The following is a 27,633-nucleotide window of genomic DNA, read 5'->3' on the forward strand; positions in this document are numbered from 1 at the left end:
AACCTTAACACTCCTATACATTATGCTTCACAATTTTCTACTTCTTAATCAAACCTAGCTCTTTATATAATCAAATTTTAATTTCTTTATCAGAGTATTTGCAACAGTGAGCTTCTAATTAATTCCTGAGCAGGATTTTTTATGTGGAAGTGAAAGAATTGAGGCTATGTAAGGTCCATGCTAAGGGAACTTTTAGATGAACGTATTAAGCAGATGAGAAAAAGATGGTTGCTTTGATTCAAAAGAGTAGGTTAAACACTACATTGTAGTCTACTGTAGATCTGTGGAGTTGTTTTGGTTTTATTCTACCCTACTCTTTGATAGATACAGTAAATTTCTTGTGAGTTACCTTTATTCCCACTCCTGAAACCAGGAGTAAATTACTCCAGTAACAGAATGGCCCTTGACGCTAATATGCTTCTAAAATTACCGGTATGTCAAACAGGATTTCAGAAGGCTCTGTATTGTTGTGGGATTTAGCACCATAGGCAATATAGCAATGTTTTGTTTTCTGTCTTACAGGTCTGTGACAAACTATCAAACATTTGAGTGGAATTCAAAAGACGGATGTCATTTGCATGTGCTGTGTTACTGCAGATACTAATCTGTGCAACATCTTGGTAGTAGTTTACACACCTGATAGTATTTTGATGACAATTTGCCTTTATCAGTAGTTAGGAAATTAGTAATCAGCCAGGTCGCAGTACACTTTCTAGAGAATACGGTATGCAGAAAGTACAATGACAGTCTGCTTTTAAATGAAAAGTAACTTATTGCTGGGTTGATCTAAAATTTGGAAGAGTATACATAGATATGATTGTTAGTCAAACATTAACCTAGCAACCTAAAGCTGAAACAAAATTGAATTTCTATAAAGGTTGTAAAGCTCACTGTCTTTGGGCCTTGAGAAGCTTTTTACATTAACCTCTATGTTTAACAAACCTTTTAGCCTGTCATTGGGAAGGTAGAAGAGCACCAGTAGCACTTAACTCTGTTCTTGGAGGTGGCCCTTTTCAATAAGGATAACATGCAGGATAAATCCATGTTTCCCCCCCGGTCCCTTATTATATTTACTTCCCCAAAGCTTTTACCTGAATAGTAACTGGTTTACCCCAGGAGCTCTCCTGAAACATCTTAAAGCTGATTTCTGCTTATCTCCTGAGTATTGTTTCTTAAATGCTGAATTGCATGGTTGAATGGTTTACAAAAATAATAACTAGTGTTATTGGTAGCGCAGCAAAGAGAATGCACTTAGAAAAGAAGGGAGACTTTCTGGGCTACAGCATTAATTGTTGGCATGTGCTGTTTAGTTTTACAGATGCTTAGCTTCAGTGACAAAACAACTGTCATGCTTTGAATGCCAAATTATATAATAAAATACAAGTTGATAGGTAAGCGACTCATTGGAAAACATGGCTTGCAGGTTTGCTTGTTGCCCTCACTGCATGTGTGACTGTTAATGTGGGGACCAAAGGCAGGAGCAGAGTTGGATTGGGAAGGAGCAAGCATGGGAAAAATCGAAAGCTAAAGGAATAAAAGAGGCTCATCAAGTGTAAATAGCTGACCCACTCATTAGGCTGATGTGACCCTGCCTGATGTTTGATCACCGCAGTCTATCATCCTGTGTTCTTATTAAATCCTATTTCTAACTATCTTGTGTGTGGGTGCCCTCTCATCTTCAATGTGTGTGTCAATACTGATGAACTTCAACCCAGGCTAACCAAAGAGGAGTAGAAGAGATTTGAGTGCCAGCAGCTGCTGTGGGACCATGAAAGTCAGGGGCTCATGGGTCTGGGAGCCAGCACCTAAGGAGAAGCAGGGTGTGGGTTCCTCTAGCAGACTGAAATTCCCATTAGACAGAGAGGAGGAACAGGGCGGGGCTGTCCCTGCTGTTTATGTGAGTGCTTTGTTTGTTTATAGGGGTGCTGGTAAAGGCACTGTTTTTCTGTCTCTCTTTGATCTGTGAGACCATCTCTGTGTGTGTGTGTGTATGTCTGTCTGTCTGTGTTGGGAAGCCTCACCACTAGCTGGATCTGGGGTCATGGAACTGCAGCAGCCTTGTGTCTGTCAGGCTGGGAGAGGAGGATGACTTGCCCTTGGTCCTCAGAGTAGCCTGGGTTTGGCTACTCAGACACTTTGTGTTTTTTTGCTTGTGTTTGTATCATTACAGTTTTTCCCAGAAACAATTTTACATCTGTTGTTATGTTCTTGTTAAAGAAGTTAAATAGCATCTAGTTTAATGGTGATCCAAAGAGAATCCCACTAGCAGAACCTCATCCCTTGTTTACTGGGATTTCTTCATTAGCAGTTGCTTCAGTTATTCAGCTTTTAATACATTTGGTGTGTTCTGTTACGCTGCTCTAATCAGTTTGTTTACTATGTGTTATGGGTTTATGTGGTGTGGGTTTTTTTGGTCGTTGGGGGAGGGGGCTGCAGGGGTGGCTCCTGTGAGAAGCTGCTCGAAGCTTCCCTGGCTCCAAGTCAGACCCACCGCTGGCCCAGGCTGAGCCCGTCAGCAACGGTGGTAGCACCTTTGGGAGAACAGATTTAGGAAGGAGAACCTGCAGTGAGTGGGGGAGTGGGATGTGAGAGGAACCCCTCTGCAGACACCGAGGTCAGTGAGGAGGAAGGAGGGGAGGAGGGGTGCCTGAGGCGGTGGATGCCCCTGCAGCCCCGATGGTGAACGGTGGAGCAGATGCCCACCTGCAGCCCATGGAGGAGCCCGCGCTGGACCAGGTGGGTGCCCCCAAAGATGGCCGTGACTCCATGGGAAAGCCCGCGCTGGAGCGGTCTGTGACTGAAGGGCTGCAGCCCGTGGAAAGGACCCACGCCAGGGAAGTTCGTGGAGGACCGTCTCCCGTGGGAGGGAGCCCCCGGTGGAGCAGGGGATGAGTGCGGAGTCCTCCTCCCCCTGAGGAGGAAGGAGCGGCAGAGACCAGGTGTGGGGAGCTGACCCCAACCCCCATCCCCTGAGCTGACCCCAACCCCCATCCCCTGTTCCCCTGCGCCACCGGGGGGAGGAGGTGGAGAGAACCGGGAGTGGGGTTGAGGGATGGAGGGAAGGTGTTCTAAGGTTTGGGTTTACTTCTCAGTGTCCTTGTTTTGTTTTGATTGGAAGTAAATGAAATTGATTTTGTTTCTTCCCCAAGTCGAGCCTGTCTTTTGCCCGTGACCATAAGTGGTGAGTGATCCCTCCCTGTCCTTATCTCTAGGACGAGCCTGCCTTTATATTTTCTCCTCATCCTGCCGGGGGTGGGGGGGAGTGAGTGAGGGGCTGCATGGTGCTTTGTTACCAGCTGGGTTTAAACCTGGACACTACATTAAGCACTTCACAGAAGTCTTTTATATCTTTAGCTGCTATCTTTTTCAGCAATACTTGCAATCCCCTCTAACTGTTAAACCAGGTTTTTCTTTAGCAAGACCTGTTTGTCAGTTAACCATGTTGATTGTTACTCTTTCTATGTCTATCCTTTAATCCTTTATTTACTCAATCATGTATTTTGACTTTCCTTATTTTTTTTAGGATAGATCTAGCAGATGTGTCTAGCACACCTCTTCCAATCTCACTGCAGGTATACAGGGTAAAGAATCAACTGGTGGAGCTGTGCCCTATTAGGAAAAGACAAGGCAAGGAAGCATCTGAGTGTAGCCCTCAGAGGCAGGGGAAGAGCCTTTGTGCTAAACAAGTTTTATTCTGCTTGTGAGGTTGGAAACTTCAGCATATTTCCTTGAAAACTGAAGGAACATGCGAAAAATTCATCATGCCCATATTGTCATTCTGTGTGTGACAACTGGGATCAAGGTGTCTTTTAAAATTATTATTTGTATGCACATTATATGCTGTGATAAGTCCATGGTTAGTAACTGCATGCTTTTTGGTCAGGGACAGCTCCTTGAAGGGGAAGAGAGGATTTCTTCTTTGAGATCACCTGGCCACGGGAGAAGCTTTTCGGGAAGAACAGGGCAGGCAGTAATACATGTGCTGACTGGGGAGTTTGCACTTGCAGAGTTTTCCTAGAATAATGAGGAAGAGGTGCAAAACCAGGCCAGAGGTGATGAAAAGAGGGGAGATTTTTCTGTTGACCTAAAGGAGGCTATTGAAAGTTGCTAGAGTGAAAAGCAGGTCTGGAGGAAAAGGACCCTTGTTGCAAAGACATAGTTGGGCAGAAAAGGTATTTGTTTTCAAATGGCTGTATTTTATCTCTCTCACCTGAAAGAATCAGGGTTTTCAGACAGAAGAGAGTTTGTTCAAGTTTATGTTCTGAAAAAACATCACTTCTTCAAAGCCCTGCTGGTATTTTTTGGTGTATTCACTTTAAAGAAAAGGTGCAGACAGGTCTGTCTCAAAGCTGTGGCATGTTTGAGATCCAGTCATAGCATAAAAGTTAAATAATGTTATAGCTGGTAAAAGGTATTAGGCTAGCTTTAAAGAAATCCAGCTGACTGCATCATGAGGACTCTTGAGAGAATTTGAAGAAAACTTTGCATACCGTTTGTGGGAAGCTGTCTATTGTGAGTGTGTTTTATAAATCAGTTTACTGTTTTAGCAGTTTGTAGCACAGTTCTCACTGGCTGTACAAGCGACATTTGTTGGAAACACGGAATCCTTTCTGTTAAAGGCTGTCTCACACTTGAGGGTAGAAATGAGTCAAATTCCTTTTCATATTACTTTATGTGAAGGAGACTTTGGAAAGATCCACATTGTCCTCTAATTTTAATTCATTGAAATTAATTGTTTCAAATATCTGCCTGCTCCCTGCTCTAGAATACTCAACCTGAATTTGCCTTTTCCAGTCCAGGGGAGATGCTACTGGATAGCTTTGTGTCCTGGAGCCATGAATCTTCACTTGATACATTTTCCTCAACACTTTCCATCCCATCCTCCCTCACTTCATTTCCCTTTCTTTACCTCTGCACCAGAGGTTGTTTTTATTTTTGTTAAATAACATACTGTGTACTCCAACACATGGATAATTTGCCTTTTCTTATTTTGCTTTCTACTTTTTCTAAAATGCAATGGTTGGTTCAGAAGTTGAACCCGAAACTTTAGACAAATGTCTCAGAATTTGTCCACATGCAGTTGTTTTCCATAATAGCTTGTGAACTTTGTGTATATGGACTTTTTATACATTGCTTGCTTTTTGCAAAGAGGTAATACCTGTTATATAAGAAACGGCCTTCAAATTGTCAATATATAGTGTTTGAAAACGTAGAATAGTCATGAAGGAAACAGAATAAAGATTATAGGATGAGTAGTCAAATTCATCAAATATTGAAATTCTTTAAATATTGGAAAGGATTGAAAAAATATACAGCATACATCAGAAGGCAGTTCTTTTAGATGTTACTGGCTATTGGAAAAAGGGACTGCAAAAATACATGATTCAGAAATATGTGATTTCATGTTGTCCCGATCCAATGTCAGGGAAGGTTTCGATATGATCCCAAGAGCAAGATTAAGACACAAACGAGGTCAAATGCCATATATTCAAAAGAGCTTTTATTATCAAAAGTATCAAAAGTGGAAAATGGTGGTGATAGGATAGAATGGAAGAAAAGGTAGAAATTAAGCAAGCAGTCGGTATAGGATTGGTAGGATAGTCACCACCACGGACCCAGCGGCGTCCCGTTGGTCCTCAATCTTCAATTCCTTGGTGGTGAAAAAGGCCGCCACAGCTTGTCTCTACGGGTTTTTATAGGGCATATTTCGATGATGTCATGCGCTGCAGGCTTTGTCTATCACAGGACCTTCATGTGATCAACACCAGATCAGCTCCAGCCCAGTTTCCTCCTCTGGATGCCTCAATGGCCTGGTAATCCTCCTTATGAACAGAGGAGTGTCCTGCTTCAACAGGCCATCTTAGAGACAAAGGGCTCGAGATAAGCAGTTCACAGTTCCCTGAGATGACAGCCCAGTCCCTCACACCTAACAATCTTTGAGGCAAATGGTTCAAGATAACAATTCAGTCTCTTACACATGTTTTATGTTTAATCAACAAGTTCTAACAAAAGAATGGAAGATGTGCCTATGTATATGAGATGCAGAAGAATTTGAAGAATTGAATTTGGTGAAAGAATTATAAGGCTTATTAGGCTTATTGGTTGTCCTGCTAAATGAAGATGGCATTATGGGTAGAAGTGGGTTGATCTTTTCCAACAATATACGGGATTTATGGTGGGGAGTAGTTTAATGGATTTTAGTAGTTGAAATTTGGAAGATAAAATAACTTGAAAGTTGAGATGATTCATGATATTTTTAGGCTGGGTAATGATTAAAATTATCACATGATATTTAATATGAGTAAATATTGCTCAAAAGAAGGCTTAAAATTCACCTGAGACAATAATGTTTTGTAAGTTAGTGAACAGAACTGATGGATGTTAATTGAGGCACTGAAGGGAAGACTCAACTGGTGTATTTTGGCACACCTTATGCCAATTCAGGGGTGCAAGTGGCACTGATTCTTATGTGCAGTTACCTACTGCATGGTATCTGGAAGTGGTGCAAATGAGCAGAAGTTCTGGCTTCTTTAGGTAGTGCTAGTCATGCTTTGAGAGGTTTCTCAAGTTACAGCAGCTCCATAATTTTCAAATGTTACCTGAAAATATATTTTCCTTTTTTTTGTAAAATTGGTAAATAGTAGGAAGAAATACAGAAGACAAAAACTCTTCTGTTTACTAGCTTTGGGAATTAAGGTCCAAGGCTGGCTGTTACAAAATTGAGGTCTTCTGCTTTCTGCAGTACTTCCAAAATGGTCGGTACACATTTATAAAATATAATAAATAAAAGAACATATATGATGACTTTGCCTTGTCTGAAAGTGGGGCCCATTCTGCTTGAGCCTTGCAATTCATCTGCATATGCACAGCAGTTCCAGTATCGTGGACAGTCACATACTTAGTCTTGGGTACTCACAGTAGTCACAGGTCAGGGGTATTTTATTGCTAGCAGGGTTGGCTGACATTTAAGGAATGCTGTTTTGTTAATAAAAAGTAACCTGTTATATCTCCCTCATCACAGTATTTTTGATACCTTCCAGCCTTACAGAGAGATGTTTCTGCACCTGAAGGGTGTTTGTTAATACAGTAATACATAGAGTATCTGTTCTTCAAAGCAGATTTTCTGCTTTCCTTCATTTAGCACTGTATTGGGTTTGTGTGGTGGGGTTTTCGATAACAAGGGGGGCCACAGGGGTGGCTCCTGTGAGAAGCTGCTCGAAGCTTCCCCGGCTCCAAGTCAGACCCACCTCTGGCCCAGGCCAACCCCATCAGCAATGGTAGTAGCGCCTCTGGGAGAACAGATTTAAGAAGGGGAACCTGCACTGAGTGGGAGAGTGGGATGTGAGAGGAACAAGCCCCTCTGCAGTAAAGAAGGAAGGGGAGGAGGGACACCTGAGGCGGTGGATGCCCCTGCAGCCTGTGGTGAGACAAGATGGCAGGCTGTCCCCCCCCGGCCCATGGGGGGGAGTGGGGGAGCAGATGCCCACCTGCAGCCTGGGGAGGAGCCCACGCTGGAGCAGGGGGATGTTCCCAAAGATGGCCGTGACTCCATGGGAAAGCCCGCGCTGGAGCAGTCTGTGACTGAAGGACTGCAGCCTGCAGAAAGGACCCATGCTGGAGCAGGTCATGAAGAACTGCAGCCCGTGGGAAGAACCCATGTCGGAGAGGTTCGTGGAGGACCATCTCCTGTGGGAAGGACCCCCCCGGTGGAGCAGGGGATGAGTGCGGAGTCCTCCTCCCCCTGAGGAGGAAGGAGCGGCAGAGACCAGGTGTGGGGAGCTGACCCCATCCCCTATTCCCCATCCCCCTGTGCTGCTGGGGGGGAGGAGGTAGAGAAAATCAGCAGTGGAGTTGTGCCCAGGAAGGAGGGAGGTGTGGGGGGAAGGTGTTCTAAGGTTTGGTTTTACTTCTCATTATCCTTGTTTTGTTTTGATTGGTAGTAAATTAAATTGAATTTGTTTCTTCCCCAAGTTGAGCCTGTCTTTTGCCCATGACCATAAATGGTGAGTGATTCCTCTCTGTCCTTGTCTTGACCCACAAACTTTTTTTCGCATTTTCTCTTCCCCATCCCACCGGTGTGGGGGAGGAGTGAGCGAGCGGCTTCATGGTGCTTTGTTGCTGGCTGGGCTTAAACCACAACAAGCACATTTTTCAAATATTGAGAGTCAAAATCAACCAATGCTGATGCCTAAGTAAGTTAAGCACCAGCACTTTTTTTACTCATATTTGTTGTTGTATCAATGAAATCACAACAGGATTGTGATTATAACCTGTGTATGTCATGTCTGTTGTCAGTCTGGAAGGAAGACTAATTGTGTTCAGCCATGTACAAGCCTGGTGAAACATCAACAAATTAACTTTCTTTGCTCAGTAGTCACATTTTCTTCATGCATGGAAAATGATACTGCTTCAGTTTCATTGCATTTGACATTTGAAGTATAAAAAGTGACCCTTAACAAGGTGATGTGACGTGGTGAAAACTTGCAGAAGTGACTGGAGAATCTCTGTTGTGCCATTTTCATTGTTTTTGTAGGATAGTACATTGCTTTTCCAGTTGTTAGGTTTTGTTTGGTTTTTTTTTTTTAAACAGATACTTTTCTTTTTTTTTAAGTTCTTGTGTCACTCTATCTTTTGGGCATCTTTTTACGTACAAAATTTCATTTTCCTCTATGTTTACTTCACAGAAAATTTCCATTGATGCTAATGAGAATTATCATGATTTTCAACTTCCCATTTACTCTGGAGCAACTCTAGTCTATTTTCTTATTCAAGTATTACATTTTCTTAGGATTAATATTTTAATGAACCAAATATTTGCTGAATTACTGCTGAAACATTTCAGAGTGAGGAATTGTAAACAACAGCAGCAACTGTAGCAGATTCACCAGTTTGTTGATTTAAACCCTCTGGGTAAAATGGTGAAATATGGGTGACTTACCAAGTTTGTGGATTAAAGAAGCCTGAATTTAATGGATGCTGAGCACCATCAGCTACTTTAGATTTTATTCTCAGTTTGATTTCAGTGTGTACTTTTGAACTGTTAAATTGCATGTAGTGCCTAAACATAGACCTAAGCACTGAACCCAAGTAAATCCCATTTAAACTTTTTGACTGAAGAAACTATCATCATCCATGTGTTTAAACATGAAAGTACATCTAGGTATATTAGTGACTTTAAAAGGAATATGTTTATAGTAATATGTGCACTTGCTATCTCTTCATATGAATGAGTACTGAGTTGGTTATAATTTTACATGTTTTCTTGTTGAATCCTTGTTTCCTGGAAGATAACTGTTTTCTAGTAGATATACCAGTGAATAGTTGCAGTTATTTTTTTTTATCTATTTCACCTGTGCCCAAATATGTGATAAACAATTCTGGAGAAGTATGCCATGGTTTGGGTTTTGTTTTGTTTTGGGGTTTTGTTCATTTGTTTGTTTTCATGGCTGAGACCTCCCCCCCCCCCTTTTTTTTGTGAAAATTATTTATTTGTGTATTGAGGTTATCCACATGCTTAGATTTATATAACCATCTTGCATAGTGTTATTCAGTAATCAGTTTCACAGATGACGATAGTGTAAGTTGAAAGAGAAAATTTCTGCATGACTTGACACTGAAGATAAGCAGACTAGATTAAAAAAAAGAATTGTAAGAAAGATTTTAATGCATTCAGTTCACTTTTTCCTTTTCATTATGCACACTGTATGGCTTTAAGTAAAATATGTAATGATTTCTGTCTAATGATTGCATCTTTTCATTTTAATACATATTAGAAGTTTGGTTTTTTTCTTGTGAGGAGATCCATAGTTAAAACTAGGTGTGGAAGCTGAGTTGATCTTTATCAGAATTCACATGCCTGGAAAAACAGATACTGTCAAACAAAATATTGAATACCTTCATGAGATGGCAGTCTTTCAAAGACAAGGGCTAATAAAGGGTTAAGGCACTGACTGGGAGCTTCCATGAAATTTATTATCCATGTTTTCTTTTTGTTTAACTTTAGTTGAACCCCCAGAATGTTGAGGGCTTACATATGAACTTTAGATTTGCCCCCGTGCTGGGGGTTGTGTGTACCTTGTGTGCATCTTTCATGTTCATCTGGCCCACTGAAAGAAGAGACCTAAGCATTTATCTTCAAAAAAAGCAGACATAGCACATTCTTGTACCTACAGCAAAGCATGCAATTTCAAAGATGAGTACTGTTGCAGATGTATCTATATTCAGTTTTTCTTCATTGGCTGTCCTGAAATGGCTCTGTATTGAACGGGCTGATTTTGGATAGCTTAATGTACAGGCACTTTGGGATTTCATTCTTACACACACAAGTTGTGGCCTGTGCCTGGTGCAAGAACTGTTCTCTTCTGAAACCAGGCTTTTACAGTTGCGTGTTCCTGGATCCATCGTCTAGATGACTACTTGCTTCAAGGAAAGTTTTCCTTAAATGCTGTTTAGAGGATATGTTGAGGCTAGAATAGAAGTTTACTATGTTTGATACAACAAGCTATGATATGTTAGTTAGTCAACTCTGGATTTAGAAGGTCATGCTAGATGGCTGAATGTCCTTTTGGTTTTCAACTCTGTTTAAAGTTGTATGAGTGAATGTACTGCTCCAGGTGCACTGGGACAGAAGAAACTTCAGCTTCCGAAAGTGTTAGTTGGTGACACCTTCACAAGTGGGAAATCGAATTGTCCCAAAAGACCTGCATAATGTAGTTTACCTGTCATGGCACTGCTAGGTGTGTTATTTCCTGAGATTCAGATGGCAGTTTAGTCAGCCAATTAAAAGGATGCATTTACGTCCTACTCCTTGCCTCATGGGCTAAGATCTTACCAGATACTTTCTAGCAGAAAAACTAAACCAGCACATCTGAATGACATACTGCTGCTTAATTTAGTTCTCTTTAAACATTCCCTTTTCTTTCAAAAAGTAAAGTAGGATTTATTCTGTTTATGGTGACATTCTTCTGTAGCTTTTCACTTTCAACAAAGGAGTTAGAGACAGATTTTCAAAACAGGCTGGCTATATTCCATTTCTTAAGCCACTGATAATTTTTCACGTGGTTCAGTTGTGCAATACGTATTACATTAATCAAGATGCTATAACTTAAATAGTTCTTAAAAATATAATTCTGTGAAGGGCTGCAGGATTCTTAGCAGCACTGAATATAAGATCAGTTGGGTTGTCAGGAAGGTACTGGTTTGAAACTTTAAAGTGGCTAAGAAACGGTGGACATTTCTGTATAGTATTCTTGGTGGTAAGATTTAAAAAAAACTTGCCAGTTAATTTTTAGTGAACTCATGAATGCTTTGTGTGTTGTTTTGATAACTTAGCAAATTATAACTATTTTAAGGGGTTTACATTTTAAATTTAAACAAATGAATTGAACAGCAGGGCATGTACTAAGTGATGGAAGGAATATTGGTTTCTTTCCTGCCTGTTTTAAGCAAAGATCCATGTGGCTAAATTCAAAATTTATTTGCTTCCTTTTTGTACTCAAATATATTTTTGTAAGTTTTATTTTTAACCGTTTATTGTGTTATGAAGATGGGGAGATGTTTTATAAGTACTATAGCAGGACTGCCTCTTGTTCCAGCTGTGTGTTCATTTTTCACCCTTCAGCATAATAATTAATCACTGAGCAACAGGATCAAAAATTCCAATGCAGGGGAATTTCATACTTTGGTCAACCCAAGACCAGCAACAACTTAGGAGCCATCATACTAAAGAAAGTATTGGAAAGACCGAAGACTAACTTGGTTAGTCTCCTCTGTATATAAGATAGAGACAGGAGTCTTCTCCTTACTGTGTCTTCGTGAAAGTAAATTTGATTCTTTCTGCACTGGAGTATTTGAAGATGTTTGTATTACAAGTCAAAAAACACATAGCACATTCTGTATGAAAATGATGTACCGTTGTGACAGGCTGAAACAGGGTTGAGCACATGTGAAAAGTAATAATAAAAAGTATTCCTTCCTGTGCTTATGCCAGTAGGTTAGGAGCAAGTTTACCACCTCTTGGTTGCTCCATCTAGAATGGGGGGGTGTGTGTGTGTCCTTTTTTCTCCTGATTATGGCCGCCTTACATTTTAGATTACTGACATACAGCAAGAAATAAAGTGTTGCAGTTGTGTGTAATGTAGATTTGAGCATGGTGTAATCAGAAACTTGTGGAAAACAGTCCTTGGAAAAGCAGGTGAATCGTTCCTTCTTGCCTTTCCTTCTGCTAAATTAAAAATTAGAAGTTTTCTCTAGTAAAATATGGAAAACACGTTCAGTGACTTCTACTTACGTTACTAATAAGAATTTGTTGCAATACATTGTAGTAACTAGCAGTCTGTAAATTAGTAGAGAGTAATGCCATTTAGGAAGTAAAATATTCATATTCCTTCGTATCACAATTAATTTCCATTTTTGTCAACTTTATAAGCAGTTATTTTGTCTAGAATGAAAATTAATGAGAAGTTATGCTTGATAAATAATTTAAAGTAACTGCAAAACCGTATTATTGAATAGTTAAACCTATTTAAGATAAAGGTGCAGTCTGGACCAAGGTTCTCTAAACACTTAGATTCCATTTCAAGAAATGCCTTAAGAGTTTGCATCCCATTGAAATTCCAAGGTATCGTTACCCTTCAAAGTACAAAAAAAGAAAAAAAATTAGAAGTTGTTTTCTAATAACTGTTTGAGAAATGTGTGCTTGTATTTTTATAAGAGCACTTAGGTATGCATTTATAGCATGCATTTATGGGGTGCACCTATAATGTATCAATTTATTGACTTTTATGGAAAACACAAGGTTTAAATTATTTCATGTATTTTATTGATGTGTTTTCTTTCCAAAGTATGCACTGTGTTGAATTTTATTTCCTTCTATGGTATCATAGTGTATGTATTAATAGAATTCTTCCCTTTGGGTTTGTTCAACCCAGAAACATGAATGTATTGAAAATCATGTTGTTTCTTCTAATATAATGTCTATACAGGCATTCAGACTCTTTAGTTGCACATCTGTTCTGTAACATGATTATTTTGAAGGTACATTTCAATGAAACACATTAATAGGTACTGAAAAACAGAGCCTAACTGACTGTCTCTTCATTTGAGGGTTGTTTGAACGTAACTTTATTTGAACTATACCTTTAGATTTCTTGTTGTTTGTTGTTTAAGTTGAGACCATAGTGTAAAATTCACGCATACACCCACCCCCCTGCTCCCCATAAAGCTTACCCGTTTGCTGGGTATTTTCATTTGTTCTGTCTTTTCTTAGGTCTTGAGGCCAGGAGACAGTTGTCACATTTAATCAGTTAAGGATATAGCTGGTGATTAGCTAGAGTAGTGCTAAGGAATCTAGAACATTTTAGTCTCCATCTGCATCATCTACTGCATCCCACCATCTGAGCATACATAATTCTCCTTGATTTCATTGCAACTCTTGTGGTGGGTTGACCCTGGTTGGATGCCAGGTGCCCACAAAAGCCACCCTATGACTCCCCTCCTCAGCTGGACAGGGGAGTGAAAGGCTTGCGGGTTGAGATACGGACGGGGAGAGATCACTCAGCAGTTGTTGTCACAAGCAAAACAGATGCAACCCAGGGAATTTAATTAATTGCCAATCAAACCAGAGTAGGGTAATGAGAAATAAAACCCAAACCTTAGAACACCTTCCCCCCAGCCCTCAACCCCACTCCCGGTTCTCTCCACCTCCTCCCCCCGGCGGCGCAGGGGAACGGGATGGGGGTTGGGGTCAGCTCAGGGGATGGGGGTTGGGGTCAGCTCCCCACACCTGGTCTCTGCCGCTCCTTCCTCCTCGGGGGGAGGAGGACTCCGCACTTGGCCCCTGCTCCAGCGCGGGGTCCCTCCCGTGGGAGACAGTCCTTCACGAACTTCTCCAACATGAGTCCTTCCCATGGGCTACAGTTCTTCACGAACTGCTCCAGCATGGGTCCTTTCTGCAGGGTCACAAATCCTGACAGCAAACCTGCTCCAATATGGGCTCCTCTCTCCATGGGTCCACAGGTCCTGCCAGGAACCTGCTCCAGCATGGGCTTCCCACAGGGTCACAGCCTCCTTCGGACATCCCCCTGCTCCAGCACGGGGTCTTCCACGGGCTGCAGGTGGATATCTGCTCCACCATGGACCTCCATGGGCTGCAGGGGGACAGCCCGCCTCACCAGGGTCTTCCCCAGGGGCTGCAGGGGAATCTCTGCTCCAGCGCCTGGAGCACCTCCTCCCCCTCCTTCTTCACTGACCTTGGTGTCTGCAGGGTTGTTTCTCTCATATTCTCACTCTGGTGTTGCGCAGCAACTTTTTCCCCTTTCTTAAATAACGTTATCCCAGAGGCACTACTACTGTCGCTGATGGACTTGGCCTTGGCCAGCGGCTGGTCTGTCTTGGAGCCGGCTGGCATTGTCTATAGCCCTTCGGCTACTGAAAACCTTGCCATGCAAACTCAATACCAACTCTGCATATAGAAATGCTCGGATAGTTGGGACATACAGTTGATTCTTCTAACATCTGTCAATTCAGTGCAGTGCAGATCACTTCAGTGGTTTTTTTGTTTGTCTCTTTCTTTCTCCAACTGTAAAATAAGGTTTCTAATATTTACTAGCTTTGGAAAAGAATCTTGAAATTCTCAAAAGCAATTTGAGATTAAATACCTACCAAATACAAATTACTGTTATGTTAGTAGAAGCAAAGCAAAATGATTATTTTTTTAATGATACTTTAATTGCCGATCACCATGTTAGGGAGAGGAATATAAAGAAACTGAACTAGTGACTTTGTTTTGCAGGTTCTTTCATGTTGGTGAATACATCTGGGAGGTTTGCGGGACAGAAAGCTCACCTCCTTCTGCCCCATCTGAAAGAAAATGATACTCATTGTATTGATTTCCACTATTATGTTTCAAGCAAGAGTGGATCGAGCCCTGGCACTTTGAATATATATGTGAAAGTTAATGATGGTCCTATTGGTAACCCCATCTGGAACACATCTCTCTCTGCTACTTGGAACAGAGCAGAACTGGCAATTAGCACTTTCTGGCCCAATTTTTATCAGGTATGTTTTACTTTTTGTGATTTTTTTTCTTTTTTCTCATAATGGTCACATGGTTCTTAATCATAATTTTTACTTTAAATCAAAATATCTTTTGGTATGTTTTGTTGATCTTTATCGTAATTATATCTTTGAAGATGATGCTGAATGTTTGGTTTTACATATATATGGCTGTGTTTATATGTTTACATATCTTTATAGAACTGTATGGAATGTATGCATGCACATATATGCTTTAAATGTGGACAAAATAATTATATTGAAACTTTTTTAATTATATTGAAATTTTGCCATGGATTTCAGTCAATGACCTCTGTTTCTCTGTAATAAATTCACTCATTCTTTCAGTTCATTAGGGATGCTGGAATTGAATGCCAGTAGATTTCATTGCAGTAGAGTCTTCAAGTTTGATTTAGGTCAGCAATACTTGTTGCTTTAGAAGTAGCAAGATTCAATCCTTTGAATCCTCAGTTTGAGTCGTCAGTTTGAATGCAATATCCATTTGTTCTGTCCAGTAGTAAACATAAATATAACAGTAACTGTTGTAGGAATGGGCTTCTGATTACATTCATTTGACAGTTCCTTAGGGTGCTGCTTTTCTATAGGAGAGTTTACAGATTAAACAGTTGTTTACTGTTGTATAGTAGTTCAACAGTTTTTCTCCTTCTTCCCATGAAAATATAGTCTATGTCTCCACAAGCAAGTAATTTGGTGTAATAAAAGCAGACCAAGGCTCCTAATGAGGCTCTTCTCATCTTAATTTGCAGTTCAGGAAGTTTGGTTTGGATTTTATTTGGTCCCCTGTGCCAAACATTGTCACCATACTTATGGTTTGAAGCTTCCTGCAGAAGAGCCGTCCCAAAGATGGGGGTTCTTTGACTGCAGACCTCCCTAGGGAGTCCAGTGTTGTCATTTCATAGTGTCGTTCCAGGGTGTCACAACATCATAATTACTACATTTATGCCCTGACTACCAGCGTCATGTGGCAGAGCCTTGTTTCTGTTCCTGCACGTGCTGTTTAGTGTGACCAGGCTTTTGTTGCCCCATCATATTCTCATTATGAGTTTGGCAATGTCCACTGCACGGTACCCTGGGGTGTTATAGTGGACTTCTTTCTGTGGCTGCAGCAGCTGATCTGTGAGGATGCCTCAAGTGAACTGAAGCTGTTCCTTTTTAACCCTTTTTCGTCTAAGGAGAAAAACAAGCTGAACAACTTCCTGGAGTCTTTTCCTCTGTGATTGTTTTCCCCACAAGTGACAGAAAGTCTTGGTCCAAAAGATGAGTTTGGAGTGCCAGGACCATCTTGTCCTTGGAACACGGATACCTGGCAGTGGGTGCAATACTTGCAGTCCCAAAAGAGCACACTCTTTTTCTCTTGCCTCTGATAGTGTGTTGCTAGGTTGTGTAGGGAATATTGACAGGATCTGCATTTGCATCCAGTGCTCTGCCCAAGGCGGCTAGGAATTGCTCCAGCTGCATCATCAGGGCTTCCTGGAGAAGATTCAGGGTAAGTTTATGGACATCTCAGCAAATTTCACTTGGGGGACTCATGATGTGCATCTCCTATAATTGGTCGCAGGCCCAACGTAGGAATACTGCCACCTTTTCCAGAAGGGCAGGCATATTAGCAGAGTTGAGGTTCACCTCAGCATTGTGGGAGAAGCTGTGTACTACCTGCCTCTCTGGAGCATGAGGCTGTATCCTGATCAGAGTCCAAGCTTGTTTTAACCATACCTTTACATTTCCCAGGGTGAAAGGGCAATGTGTATTTTGTTGCCTGTCAGATTTCAAGGAGTGTTTGGACGATACTCCTAGTCATATGATTTAGTTTTAGGTAGTCTGTGAGGAGCAGGGAGTTGGACTTCATAATCCTTATGGGTCCCTTCCAACTCAAGATATTCCATGATTCTATGACCTTACTGCAAGACTGTGGACCCCACATTACCGATTTGATGCCAGTGTTCAGAATGCCCTCCAGTGGATGCCAAAGAGCCTTTCTATCTTGTCTGAAATAATGAGGACCAGTCTGTGTTGTTAGCCTCGGTGGATGGTGGGAGAAGAGTAGAGCATCCCACAGATGATTTCATGGCTGAGATTGGATATAACTCTTGGTGGTTTGTAACATGGGATCTACTGGAGGGATTTGTGAGCATGCTGGGTGGTTCAGGAGTGCTATGTGGTATGTGCACATTTTGCAGATACTGGGTGGATGTATGACTGTCTTGCTCGTGCCTAAGTCTGGACCATAATGTCTTCATCTGGGTTTGGAGTGAATTAGTAGAGGAGCTTCTAATTTCCTGTCTTCTGAAAGGAGTCTGGTTTTTATGCAACAAAACTGCTCTGTGAACTAGCAGTCAGTAAAGATGAGGATTGCTCTTCAAAGCCTCACTGTAGCTCTGAACCAAAATGCTAATGTGGAGAGGGGAATTTTAATAGAAGAAGCCTTGACTCTAACTAGTAAATTTAAGTGAAATTAACATGTTAGTAAAAATAGAGGCAAGCTCTGACAGTTTTAAATGTTATTGATACTATTAATAATCTGTGTCAGATTTCTAACAATATGATACATCTAACTGATGTCCAAGTAATATGGATATTTGGCCATAGAAATAGAAAGATAACCTAACCTTTCTAGTCCATTTACTCTTTGAGACCTGCCATCTGGACTGTTCACTCTTATTCATAGGTGGACCCTTATATGCATGGATGTTGTACTGCAGTTTAGCAAATTGCCGTGCATCAACTAGTATATAATAAACACCTCAGTCTGTAATGGATTCCATGTGGTCTCTTTGCCTCTAGAAATATAGAAGTTTTTACATAATCTTTCTTTCACTGAGGAGTATAGTAAGTCATTTTCTTTGCATTTGCTGCATATAGTCTGAAATAATACCTGGTTAGGTATTGCAATTTAGCTAATGTGCCAAAATGTCTTATGATATAGTAATATCCATGGCAGTCCACGGAATCAGTGTAAAATAGTGTAACTTCATTGGTTTCACTGTAGATAAGCTAATTTATTCTTGAGGAAGCTGTCTCCATTTTGATAGCTTATGGTCAATCATCTCCATTTTGGTTGCCTCCATCCTCTCGGAAATCTGTAATGGAATTTCCTCACTTGCCTGGTGACACTTGCAGTTTCTCATTGTTTCTGAACTCTTTTCATGTGTTTTCATGCTTTTTGTTCTTCACAGTCTGTTTTGGGGGGAGGCAGGAAGTTAGGTGCAAGCAGGTGGGAGAAGGGCAGGAAGAGGAGAGAGGGTATACATGGATTGTGTGACTGTGCATCCAAGTTAGGTGAGAGCTCAGATGACTGTGTGTATGGTGGGAGAAGGCAGAGGACCTATCTGACAGGTGTCTAGCACCAGGTCTGTTTCCTAAGCTGCTATTAATTTGATTCCAAAACTCCGACCTCTTTTGGCACAAATCCATGTGTTTCTCACATAACCTCCAAAATGTACAAGACTTCCTCCTAGGGATTTTCTGAGGCTGTCTGACCTTATTGAATAAAAATAAGAGAAGTCCTCTAAGAAGATTTTTAAGGAAGATAGGGTCCTTTTTAACTTTTCATATATGAAGGTTGGTAGTTTCCTGATGAGTAATCTTCAGGAAAAGGCTCAGCATTAGTAGATGAAGGGACAAAGTAATGTAATTGTGTGATTTTCTTTGTTGTGTTTTAAATCGCATATCGATGTAGGCATCTGCATGTTTGTGAATGCCTTATAATTCTGTTCCATTAGTGGACACTTACAAGGTGTCTAGCTGCAAATGAAGCCAAAATGTACTACAGAACTCTGAAGACAAATTATATATGATAATATTTCAGAGTTACAATATTTATGTAATGCAGGATGCTTAAAAACACAGTGGTGTTGGTCTGTTTTGCTGTTGATTCATGAAAAACATAGGCAAAATAATTCTCACTGATGGTATGTGACTAGAAATTAGATTGTGTAGTGGGAAGTGCATTTTAATACAACTTCTAAAGATGTATTTGTTTAAACCATGTATTATTAACACATATATACAAAGCTTTCAAAAGGTTTAATAATTAACAGTATTTTATTATTGTAACAACAGTTATCCAAGCTTGTTAATACCGTTCATGTTGGGTTTCCATTTAGAATCGACTCTTTAGAAGTAGAGTCTCTGAACAAAGTAATTAATTTCTTTTAGTGTACACTTTTCTTTTTACTGGGTAATTATTTGTGTAGGTTTCACCCCATATGAAAGCTGTACTACGTATATAAATCACAATGATAACCTGCATGTAACAAAACTAATTATAATTTAATTACTGTTTATTTAAACTTAAATTGTCAAGTATTCTGGTGATTAAGGATATATTTAATTCCATAATTAATGGTCTTCTAAGTGCTACTGCTTAACATCTATCTGCCTTTGACTTTAGAGTATATCTACATTGCAGTCCAGTTGCTGATTACAGTATAGTTGCAGTAACGTAAGTTCAAGCTGCCAAACACCTTCTGAGGGTCAAAGATAACCAGTACAGTTTGTTCTTTTCTGCTGTGCCTCCTGGTCTCTGAGCTATTTGTTTCAAAGTAGCTGGGATATTTCTACAGGAGCTGGTCTTCTGTACTGTAAAATCCCTTTAGGAGTGCTCCTCTGAGGTAGCATCGGCTTCCTGTTTTTATCCATCTCCACTGATCACAGGAGAAATTGTTTGCTCTACTGAGCTATTGTCTACTTGGTGCATCTTAAGAGCAAGCATGATGCCATTAGAGACAGCCTGCAAACAAAACAAGGCTTCGTGTAATTACTAAGACCTTCACCCTGCTCCTTACTTGAATAGAATTAGGATTTACACAGAAAAAGAGGATTAAATGCTATGTAGATTTCTATGGGTAGTGGTGAGCTTTTTTAGAATCTTGGGGAGCAGTCTCAGGTTGAGAGGCTCTAAAATTGATGCTTTGAGATACAGGTAAGTCCTGAAAAGGCTGCATGGCTGCTCCTCTAGTGAGGAGAGGGTGGGTTTGGTGGTGGTTTTTTTTTGGGGGTGGGTATTTTTAATGTTTTGATTTTTTTCCTCATTTGGATCTTTTAACAGGAGGAAAACCTGTTATTTCAGGGTTGGTTTCTTGTTTTGTGTGTTTGGGGTGAGGGGGAGTAGGTTTTTTTTTTTCTCATTTCCTAGGTTAGTTAATGATTCTCAGACCAATTAGTAGTATTTTAAGTGTATTTTATGTTTTTGAAGCATTGCAGTTTTAGAACTTTGCAATATGCAAAATGCCACTACTGGGTTGAGTCTGGTGAGTGGTTTCTGTTTCCTGCTCCTAACCCTGCACACAAGCAATTTGGCACAGTACTATTGCAAGTTATGCACCGTCCCCACATCAGTTTTTGTATTTTTGAATTATTTGCTTTGTACTTGGCTGGGAGTCAGGCATGGCAGCAGTGAGCTGAAACAAATCTTGATTAAATAAAACAACAAACACTGCATTTTTTAAATCCAGAATGGAATTGAAAGGATTAAAAATAGCTTGCAGTGGAGTAATGCTACTCTCTATGTCACTGCACCTTCTTTAAACATAAATTCCTGTGAAGCTGGAATGAGAAAATGGGGTAAGAGCCTGGCAGTAATTCCTGATATTTTTTAGTAAGGACACAAAGGATTTACATGGTATCGCTTCACACTGAGATGAGATTAATCCTTTACCATTCTGACACTTTCCCCTGTAAATTAGGAGTTCAGGGAATAAGAAGCAGTAGATCCAACCTACCTTTTCAAATCTGGACTTACTTAAACTTTCATTTGCTTCATAACCTCCTTTGTACATGCTTTGCTTAGAGTTTGGCTCATGCAATGTATTTAAGTCATCAGCTAGGACAGAGAGTTAAGCTTCTTGTGCAGTAAAGGTCAGGCTCACATTCTCATGTATTGTGTGTGTTGCATTCAACTGCAGACATACAGTTCCTGAACTGCGCTTTGAACTCAAAAGAAACCTTGAAATACATATTGCATTTTGAATCACAGCCCTGTGTCAGGCATCTTAAACAACTCTTCTTCATCGTGTTGGGTGATTTGGGAATAGTTATTTTGAGAAAGGTGCGCCAGGGCAAACCGTGTACCTAAATTTAAAAACCCCAGCAGTCTAAGAATGGTCAAGAGTAAGCAGGCCTGCGCTTTTTGTCATATACACAAGGCTTTGTTATTTTCTCCCATCCCTTGTTCCTGAACAAAGAAAGCTTCTGGGCCTTCAGTGGAGAAATGTAAGACAACTGGTTTAGAAATGAAAAGAGAAGAATAAGATTTAATAAACCTTAATGTCAGGAGTTCAGTGTTGCTCGCCCTTAAGAGGTTTCTTTGGAGTCTCAGGTTGGCAGCAACCACCAAAATGTTGTTAAATATGCTTCAGTGCACATGCGAGTTCTGAATGGTAGTTATGTGGGAGCAGGAGGTGGGGAGGGAAACGGCATAAAGCGAATTCCCAGGCAGGGAGGCCTGACCACGTTTTAGGCAGCTCAAGACAATAAGCTGTGATGGGTTTCTGCAGGACCTGGAAAGGACCAAGTCAGGAACCTCCCTTTGTGTGTCTTCGATGAGGCAGCCGTTGCTGTGATCATGCCCCAGTGATAAAGCAGATAATCCTAGGATGAGCCAAAAGGGGGAGAAGAACTCAACCCACAGGGGTACAAGACAGTGCCAGTTTTACGGTGTGAAAGTGTTCCCAATGCCTTGTAAAATATAGTCAAAGAAAGGCGCTCTGTGTGGTTAAGTACAGCAGGCAGAGGGGAGAGCCGGCGTGTGCTGTGGGCAGCGTGGGACACATCGATGCCTACTTACTGGGAGGGGGCAGGGGAACAGGTCTGCAGCCTGATGTTAAGTAGCTTTCTTAATACTCCTTTTTCTTGTTTTTGCAAAGTGCTATTTTTAAGTCAAGTAGAGAGTGTTTATATTAGGTAAATCCACCTTTTGACTAGAAGCGTTGTAATTTTGCAACAACAAAGGCAGGAATTTACGGAGTGACGTTGTGTGGCAACAAAATCTGTTTATTTCTATTGTTCTTCAGAAGAGACAAGTTATCTTGAGTCACAGATTTTCAGCAGTAAGCATTTATGTTGGTGAACAGACCCCCTTTCTTTGTTCATACATAGCAAGGGGAAGTGGCAGGAATGAAAAGCTAATTTTGCTCTTCACTGAAGCAGGGAGCATCAGGGATGGTGCAGTGCTAAGCTGCTTCTCTGGTTCCTGTTTGGCAGGCCTGCAAGGGGGAAAATGGTGTAAAACAGCTCTCAGGCCAACGTTTTGCAGAGTTTTTCCCTGAACAAATGAATTCACTGTTTTAACCGGTTGTTTCCGGACTGATAAGGTGGTGGAATAATAGGCAAAAAATCTAAGGGCTGCCCAGTCTGACTTTGCTGGAATGTTGTCTCTATTTTGACTGGGGTCCAGGAGGAAAGGCAGAGTTTGGAGGTGGGAGTAAAAATGTTAACTTTTACAAGACAAGCAACTTTTCAAATGTGAAATGATGGAAAAACTAGATATGAAATAAGTTTCTAGGTTTCATTTCTAGTGAAATTACTAGCAAAACTGATCCCGATTTGTGAATAGTCTAGACATCCCTAATATAAGCTTTTCAATGAATAAATGAGCTACTAGAAGCGTTTCTAGTCCATTTCTGAGCACCCTCTTACGGTGTGCAGCACACTTACAAGGACTTTTAGAAATGTCTCATGCATAGAATCTTTTTTTTTTTTTTAGTGTAAAAAGGGAAAATGCTTAGTTAAGCAGATATTTTCATCCATAATCTTCATTTATTAATTTAAATAAAACAAAATACTGGATTTGAATACGGTAGTTGATAGTATTTCACAGCCTGTGAACAGAATGGAAATTATATTACTGTACTTGGAATAGGTGTCATGTTCTTTTATATATGAAGTAAAAGGCATATCAGTGATGTCTCTTTGATGGTGGTATGTCACTACTGGCTGTAGTGTCTCTTTCCATTTACTAAAAATTGCATATTTTGTGTCAGAAGAGACCAAAACTTACCATCTTTAAAGTTGATATCAGCTTAGCTGTTGCTTTTGATGGAAGCATGATTAAACTGACAATATTTCAATTTTTATTACTTTTCTTTGGAACATGCCCTCTTTAATGACAATAATTGTAATTTAATAGTATGTCCAGCTGGTAATTTCTTGATACATTGCCTAGCTTATTTGTGGTAATGACATTTTTGGTATGTCATCTAGAGATACAGCAGGATATTTTAGATTACTCATTGAATCTTTCTCTGTTGTCATAGAAGGTGTGATACAGTTATTTCAAGGTTGTAGTTCCTGCCTGTGAACTGAAGGAATGGGTTTGTGTTTAGACTCTACAAAGGTTTTTTTGTCTGCGAGTATATTGCAATAATGAAGTACTTAAAACCTTTCAGAGAGCTCCGCTGTTATGAGTTATAGAAATTATTTTGAGATCTCCTACTCAGGTATTGCATATGTTTTATTTTCTAGAGCTCAGGTATTTGGTTTTGCTGGAAGTCAGGTAATTCTTTGGAAAAGGCACTTTTATACAACATTTTAAAAAAATAGTTAAATCCCCATTTTCTGGCAGTAACATTTTTAGCAGAAAACTTCTGACTGGTTTTGCTGGCTGCTTCAGAGGTGTGGATGTGCTGATTCCTCTGGGGTTTTTCTAGAATTTAGCATGTTTAAAAGTGAAGAACCTGAAAAAACCTCTTCTGTTCTGCAGTGATGGGATTGTGGATCAGGTAGACCTTTCAGATCTTGTGCAGATCTTCTCCTTATACTGAGTACTCCAAAAGGGAAGTAGGTTTTTTGTTTTGGTGTTTTTTTTTTTTTTTTTAATAAGTTATATTTCAGTAAAAACAATAGAGTTAACTGTTCTCTTTCTTCTGAACAGAGAAAACTCAAAGCCACAGGAAAGAAATCAGTAACTGTGCCCAGCCCTGTGTCTTTTACAGGCGGGTCTGTGCCTCCACACTTAGATTCAGTTAACTCCATGTGGCAGCATATTTCCCCTGGAAACTTTTCCACTGTTTCTGAGACCTGGCTGTCTGCTCTCTGTTCTTCACCGCTGTGTTGTAACATCCCTACATTAAGTGCAGGTTCCTGGGTCTGTGCCATGGTGCTCATGACCTACAGTCTTTCAGCTCTTCTCTGTTTTGAATAGGCTTGGTAGCTCTTCAGGAAATGGAGCAGTGCCTTTCTCCTTCCAAGGGCACCAGCATAACCGTTTTTTTCAGACAACATAGCACAAACTGAGAACATACAACTGTTTGTCATATATGTTAATTGAGAGAAATGCTCGTTCTTTTTTCAAAGTTCAGTGAGTGAAAACAGGACCTGCATTCTGGGTCTTGCACTGCCACCAAAACTTAGGGTTACTATGTGCCCATCATCTCTCTCTCTGTATTTCCATTTCAAGGCTGTTAAGATGAGGGTAAGAATGATCATGGTTGGAAAAGCTTTTCAGGTCTTCGAGTGCAAGTTATTCTTTAAGAGCTTCTGCTTTTTTCTTCTTTAAGAACTTCTGCGTCCCAAGATAGTTCCCAAGACCAGTTCCACCAGGAGATTTTCTTCTTTGTAGGCCAATCCTTACCTGGTTCACTCTGTTGCTGTGGATCAGCAATATCAACTTTAAGTGCCATCAGAGTGCCATCGGGCATTTAGAAGGCCACAGACTGTGTCTTGTGACTAAGCAATCCTTTTCTTGCAGAACTTGTTTCTGCAAAATTTGTTTTGTGGCTTTCGGGCTTTCCTCATTGCCATGTTGCGTTTTCTTGTTGCTGCCTGGTTCATCTAGGGGCAACGTTGGCACTGTAGGTTGAATTTTTTGTGTAGACAGGAGGCAGAACTAGAATGACAAATATTTTTTTCCTTGCCAGCCATGTGGAGTTAAAGCCGTATTTATGGCAATTTCACTCCAGTGAGATTGGGAGGGAGAATTGGACAGAGTTTAGGAAGATGATATCTGGGAGAGAAGAATAGGATTGGTGTCTACAGATAGAGCAATGAGAAAGATGGGAGAAGGCAGAGGCAAGAGGTGGTGAAGAATTTGCTCACCTCAAGGTTTGTTTTAAAATCAGAATTGGTGCTCTGCCAATGTTTATTCAGGACCAGGTAGCTGTGATATAATATTACCGGACTGTATGTTATCCTTGTGACATGTTTGCATTCTGTCTCATTCTCTTTCTGCTGAAATAATTGCAGTAAAGGATATGGTATGTGGTGTCCTTCTGTACCTGTTCCAAGGTCAGGTACAGCATAAGTGTGAAAAATAGTTTCTAAAGTTTATCTTCCTCAGTGTACATCCTGAGGCCAATTACAAGAGACAGTTAGAGTTAACTTTCCAAGCAATAGGGAAGTATTAAAAAAAAATAAAATCACAACCTGGATTTGAGCATGAACTTCTTGAGCAGTGGTTTGGAAATTACCTGCTAATGTTACTGGCATATTTTTTACTATTCCACATAAACATTCTTGGGATGTTCAAAGCTAAGGCTGCCAAAGTTTGGAGAGGTTTACTTTTGAGTGTACTTAATTCAAATGACAAGAATGGTCCATTTATTTTGTGACCTGTTTATAGCCATTAAACAAACCGTAGCAAATGGATCTGCTTTACTTAATTCACTGCATTTGGTGGAAGATTAAGAGCGTGGAAAATACATTCATGAAAATAGGTATGTTTGTGTCTGATACTGTGCAAATCTTTGTATACTGCAGAACTATAATTTTTTAAATAAAATTAGGAGTTCACTCTGCAAGACAAAGAATTGAAAATAAAATATAAATCTTAATACTTCAGATGATTATTAGGTAACTACTTTGGCAGACTAAATATTGGGGGGATTTGGTTATTTCTCATTGTGACCTATATATGATCACACTTGTAAATCTCCAAAAATAGTATAAGCATGAAAAAAATGTGATTTATGTTCTGGTTAATTTTAATGAAAAGAATAACACATTTTGAGGTTTTTTTGATTGTATTTTGTTTTCAAGGTGCTCTCAACATGTTAAAAGAGTTGATGTATTTTTCCATAACAAAATATTTTTATATTCCCTGTGTTACAAAGCTGCTAACTGAAATTCTTTTTTTGCTTCTCAGGTTGTTTTTGAAGTGGTCACTTCAGGTCACCCAGGATATGTGGCTATTGATGAAGTGAAAGTTTTAGGACATCCATGTAGTAAGTACCTATCTGCCATTTTAAAGCCAGCCCCCTAAAATGACTGTGCCACTATGCTTCAATAAATGTGGAGCAAAATATAAGGAAAATGTCAGAAAACAATGTCACTGCTATAAATACAGGCTGAGTATGTACAAAGTGTTGCTAGCATTTCGGCACCATACGTTATTGACTTTAGAGACATCTCTTATATGCACCTTGTGTACAGCGCTTGGCATGAGCCACAGACCCTAACTGGGCCATCTAACGACTCCTTCAGAACAAGTCATCAAGATTTGTTGACCAGTTTTCTGTCTGCATCAAAAATTCAGTGCAGCCACAAGCTGAGACGTTAGTGAGAGCAGATGAACACCACGAGAGCTGAATATGTATGATTATTTTTTCCAAGGCTTAGAAGGAAGAAAACTCAGTTGGCTGAGGCCTGAGGCTTTCCTAAGCAAGGTTACTTAGGGTACTTCCCAAGGTTCATGGCTCAATTTCTGCACTGTTTTCCTTCCTTATATTTCAGATATGTTTCCTTATCACATTATTAAGGATATGTAAAACTTTACTATCCTAAGTTCTTTCAAAACTGATGTCAAAACAAAACCTTGTAAATTAAAGCTTTAATATAATATTCCAGTTGTAATTGAACAGGCTACTTAAATAAACGATTATTTCACCTATTTGCTATTTGTTAAATAAGGTGTATTAAGATCAGACGTGGAATTGTAGGTTGTGATCTTATTGACCAAATGACTGAGTGGGGAAAAAGACACTAACTTCTGTGTAATTGTTCACCTTCCTCTTATACTGCATTGTGCTTGTGTGCACTTTTTTTGGCTTATAAGAGCTGCGATTTAAGATAAAAAGTGGTTTATTGGTTAGTACCGGAGAACCTCATAAAAATGGTTTTGGTGTTACTGGCAAGAAGACACAGACGTTTCTTCAAATACAGAGACAGTTATGCAGAATCAGCAGCTGTTACTTCTGAATCACTTAGTTCTAATAAACACAGCAGGCTCTCATGTTGTTACACAGTATTTGTGCTTCTGCATTTTGAATTTATATCTTTGGTTCAGGTAGGACAAGTCTAAAGCAGCATTTTATCAGCTTACTAATTTTTCTTACACAGATTTTGAGAGGTTTGATCTGTGCACTTATACCAATCAATTCTCAAAACCTGTAAGTAGGTGTTCTTAATGTGGAGACTGAGTTACACCCCTATAGTGCATAGAGTTCTAACGTGACAGTCTTGAAATGAAAAAGCTTTAATGAAAAGTTCTTTGGTGAAGTAATTAAAATGGTAGAAATTGAGACATCAAACCAGTTACATTGTCTACAAAAAATGGAAAAAGTGTGAAAGTTGGAATAGAACTACTGTGTGTCTAAAATTTTGCAAGACTCATAATGCTATTCTTTC

The 27,633-nt window shown here is 40.0% G+C and overlaps 1 protein-coding gene across 7 annotated transcripts in view; it reads left to right on the plus strand.

The window, feature by feature from the left end:
• Positions 1 to 27,633, plus strand: part of PTPRM (protein tyrosine phosphatase receptor type M) — a 523,234-nt gene that overhangs the window by 151,911 nt on the left and 343,690 nt on the right. For all 7 annotated transcript variants that reach the window (XM_049830233.1, XM_049830234.1, XM_049830235.1 and 4 more), the window contains exons 3-4: positions 14,792 to 15,057; positions 26,153 to 26,231. In XM_049830233.1, coding sequence (XP_049686190.1) covers positions 14,792 to 15,057; positions 26,153 to 26,231 — 345 coding nt within the window. The remainder of the gene's footprint in view (positions 1 to 14,791; positions 15,058 to 26,152; positions 26,232 to 27,633) is intronic.

The sequence above is a fragment of the Accipiter gentilis genome, chromosome 27 (assembly GCF_929443795.1).
Source record: "Accipiter gentilis chromosome 27, bAccGen1.1, whole genome shotgun sequence".
Classification (NCBI taxonomy): Eukaryota; Metazoa; Chordata; class Aves; order Accipitriformes; family Accipitridae; genus Astur; species Astur gentilis.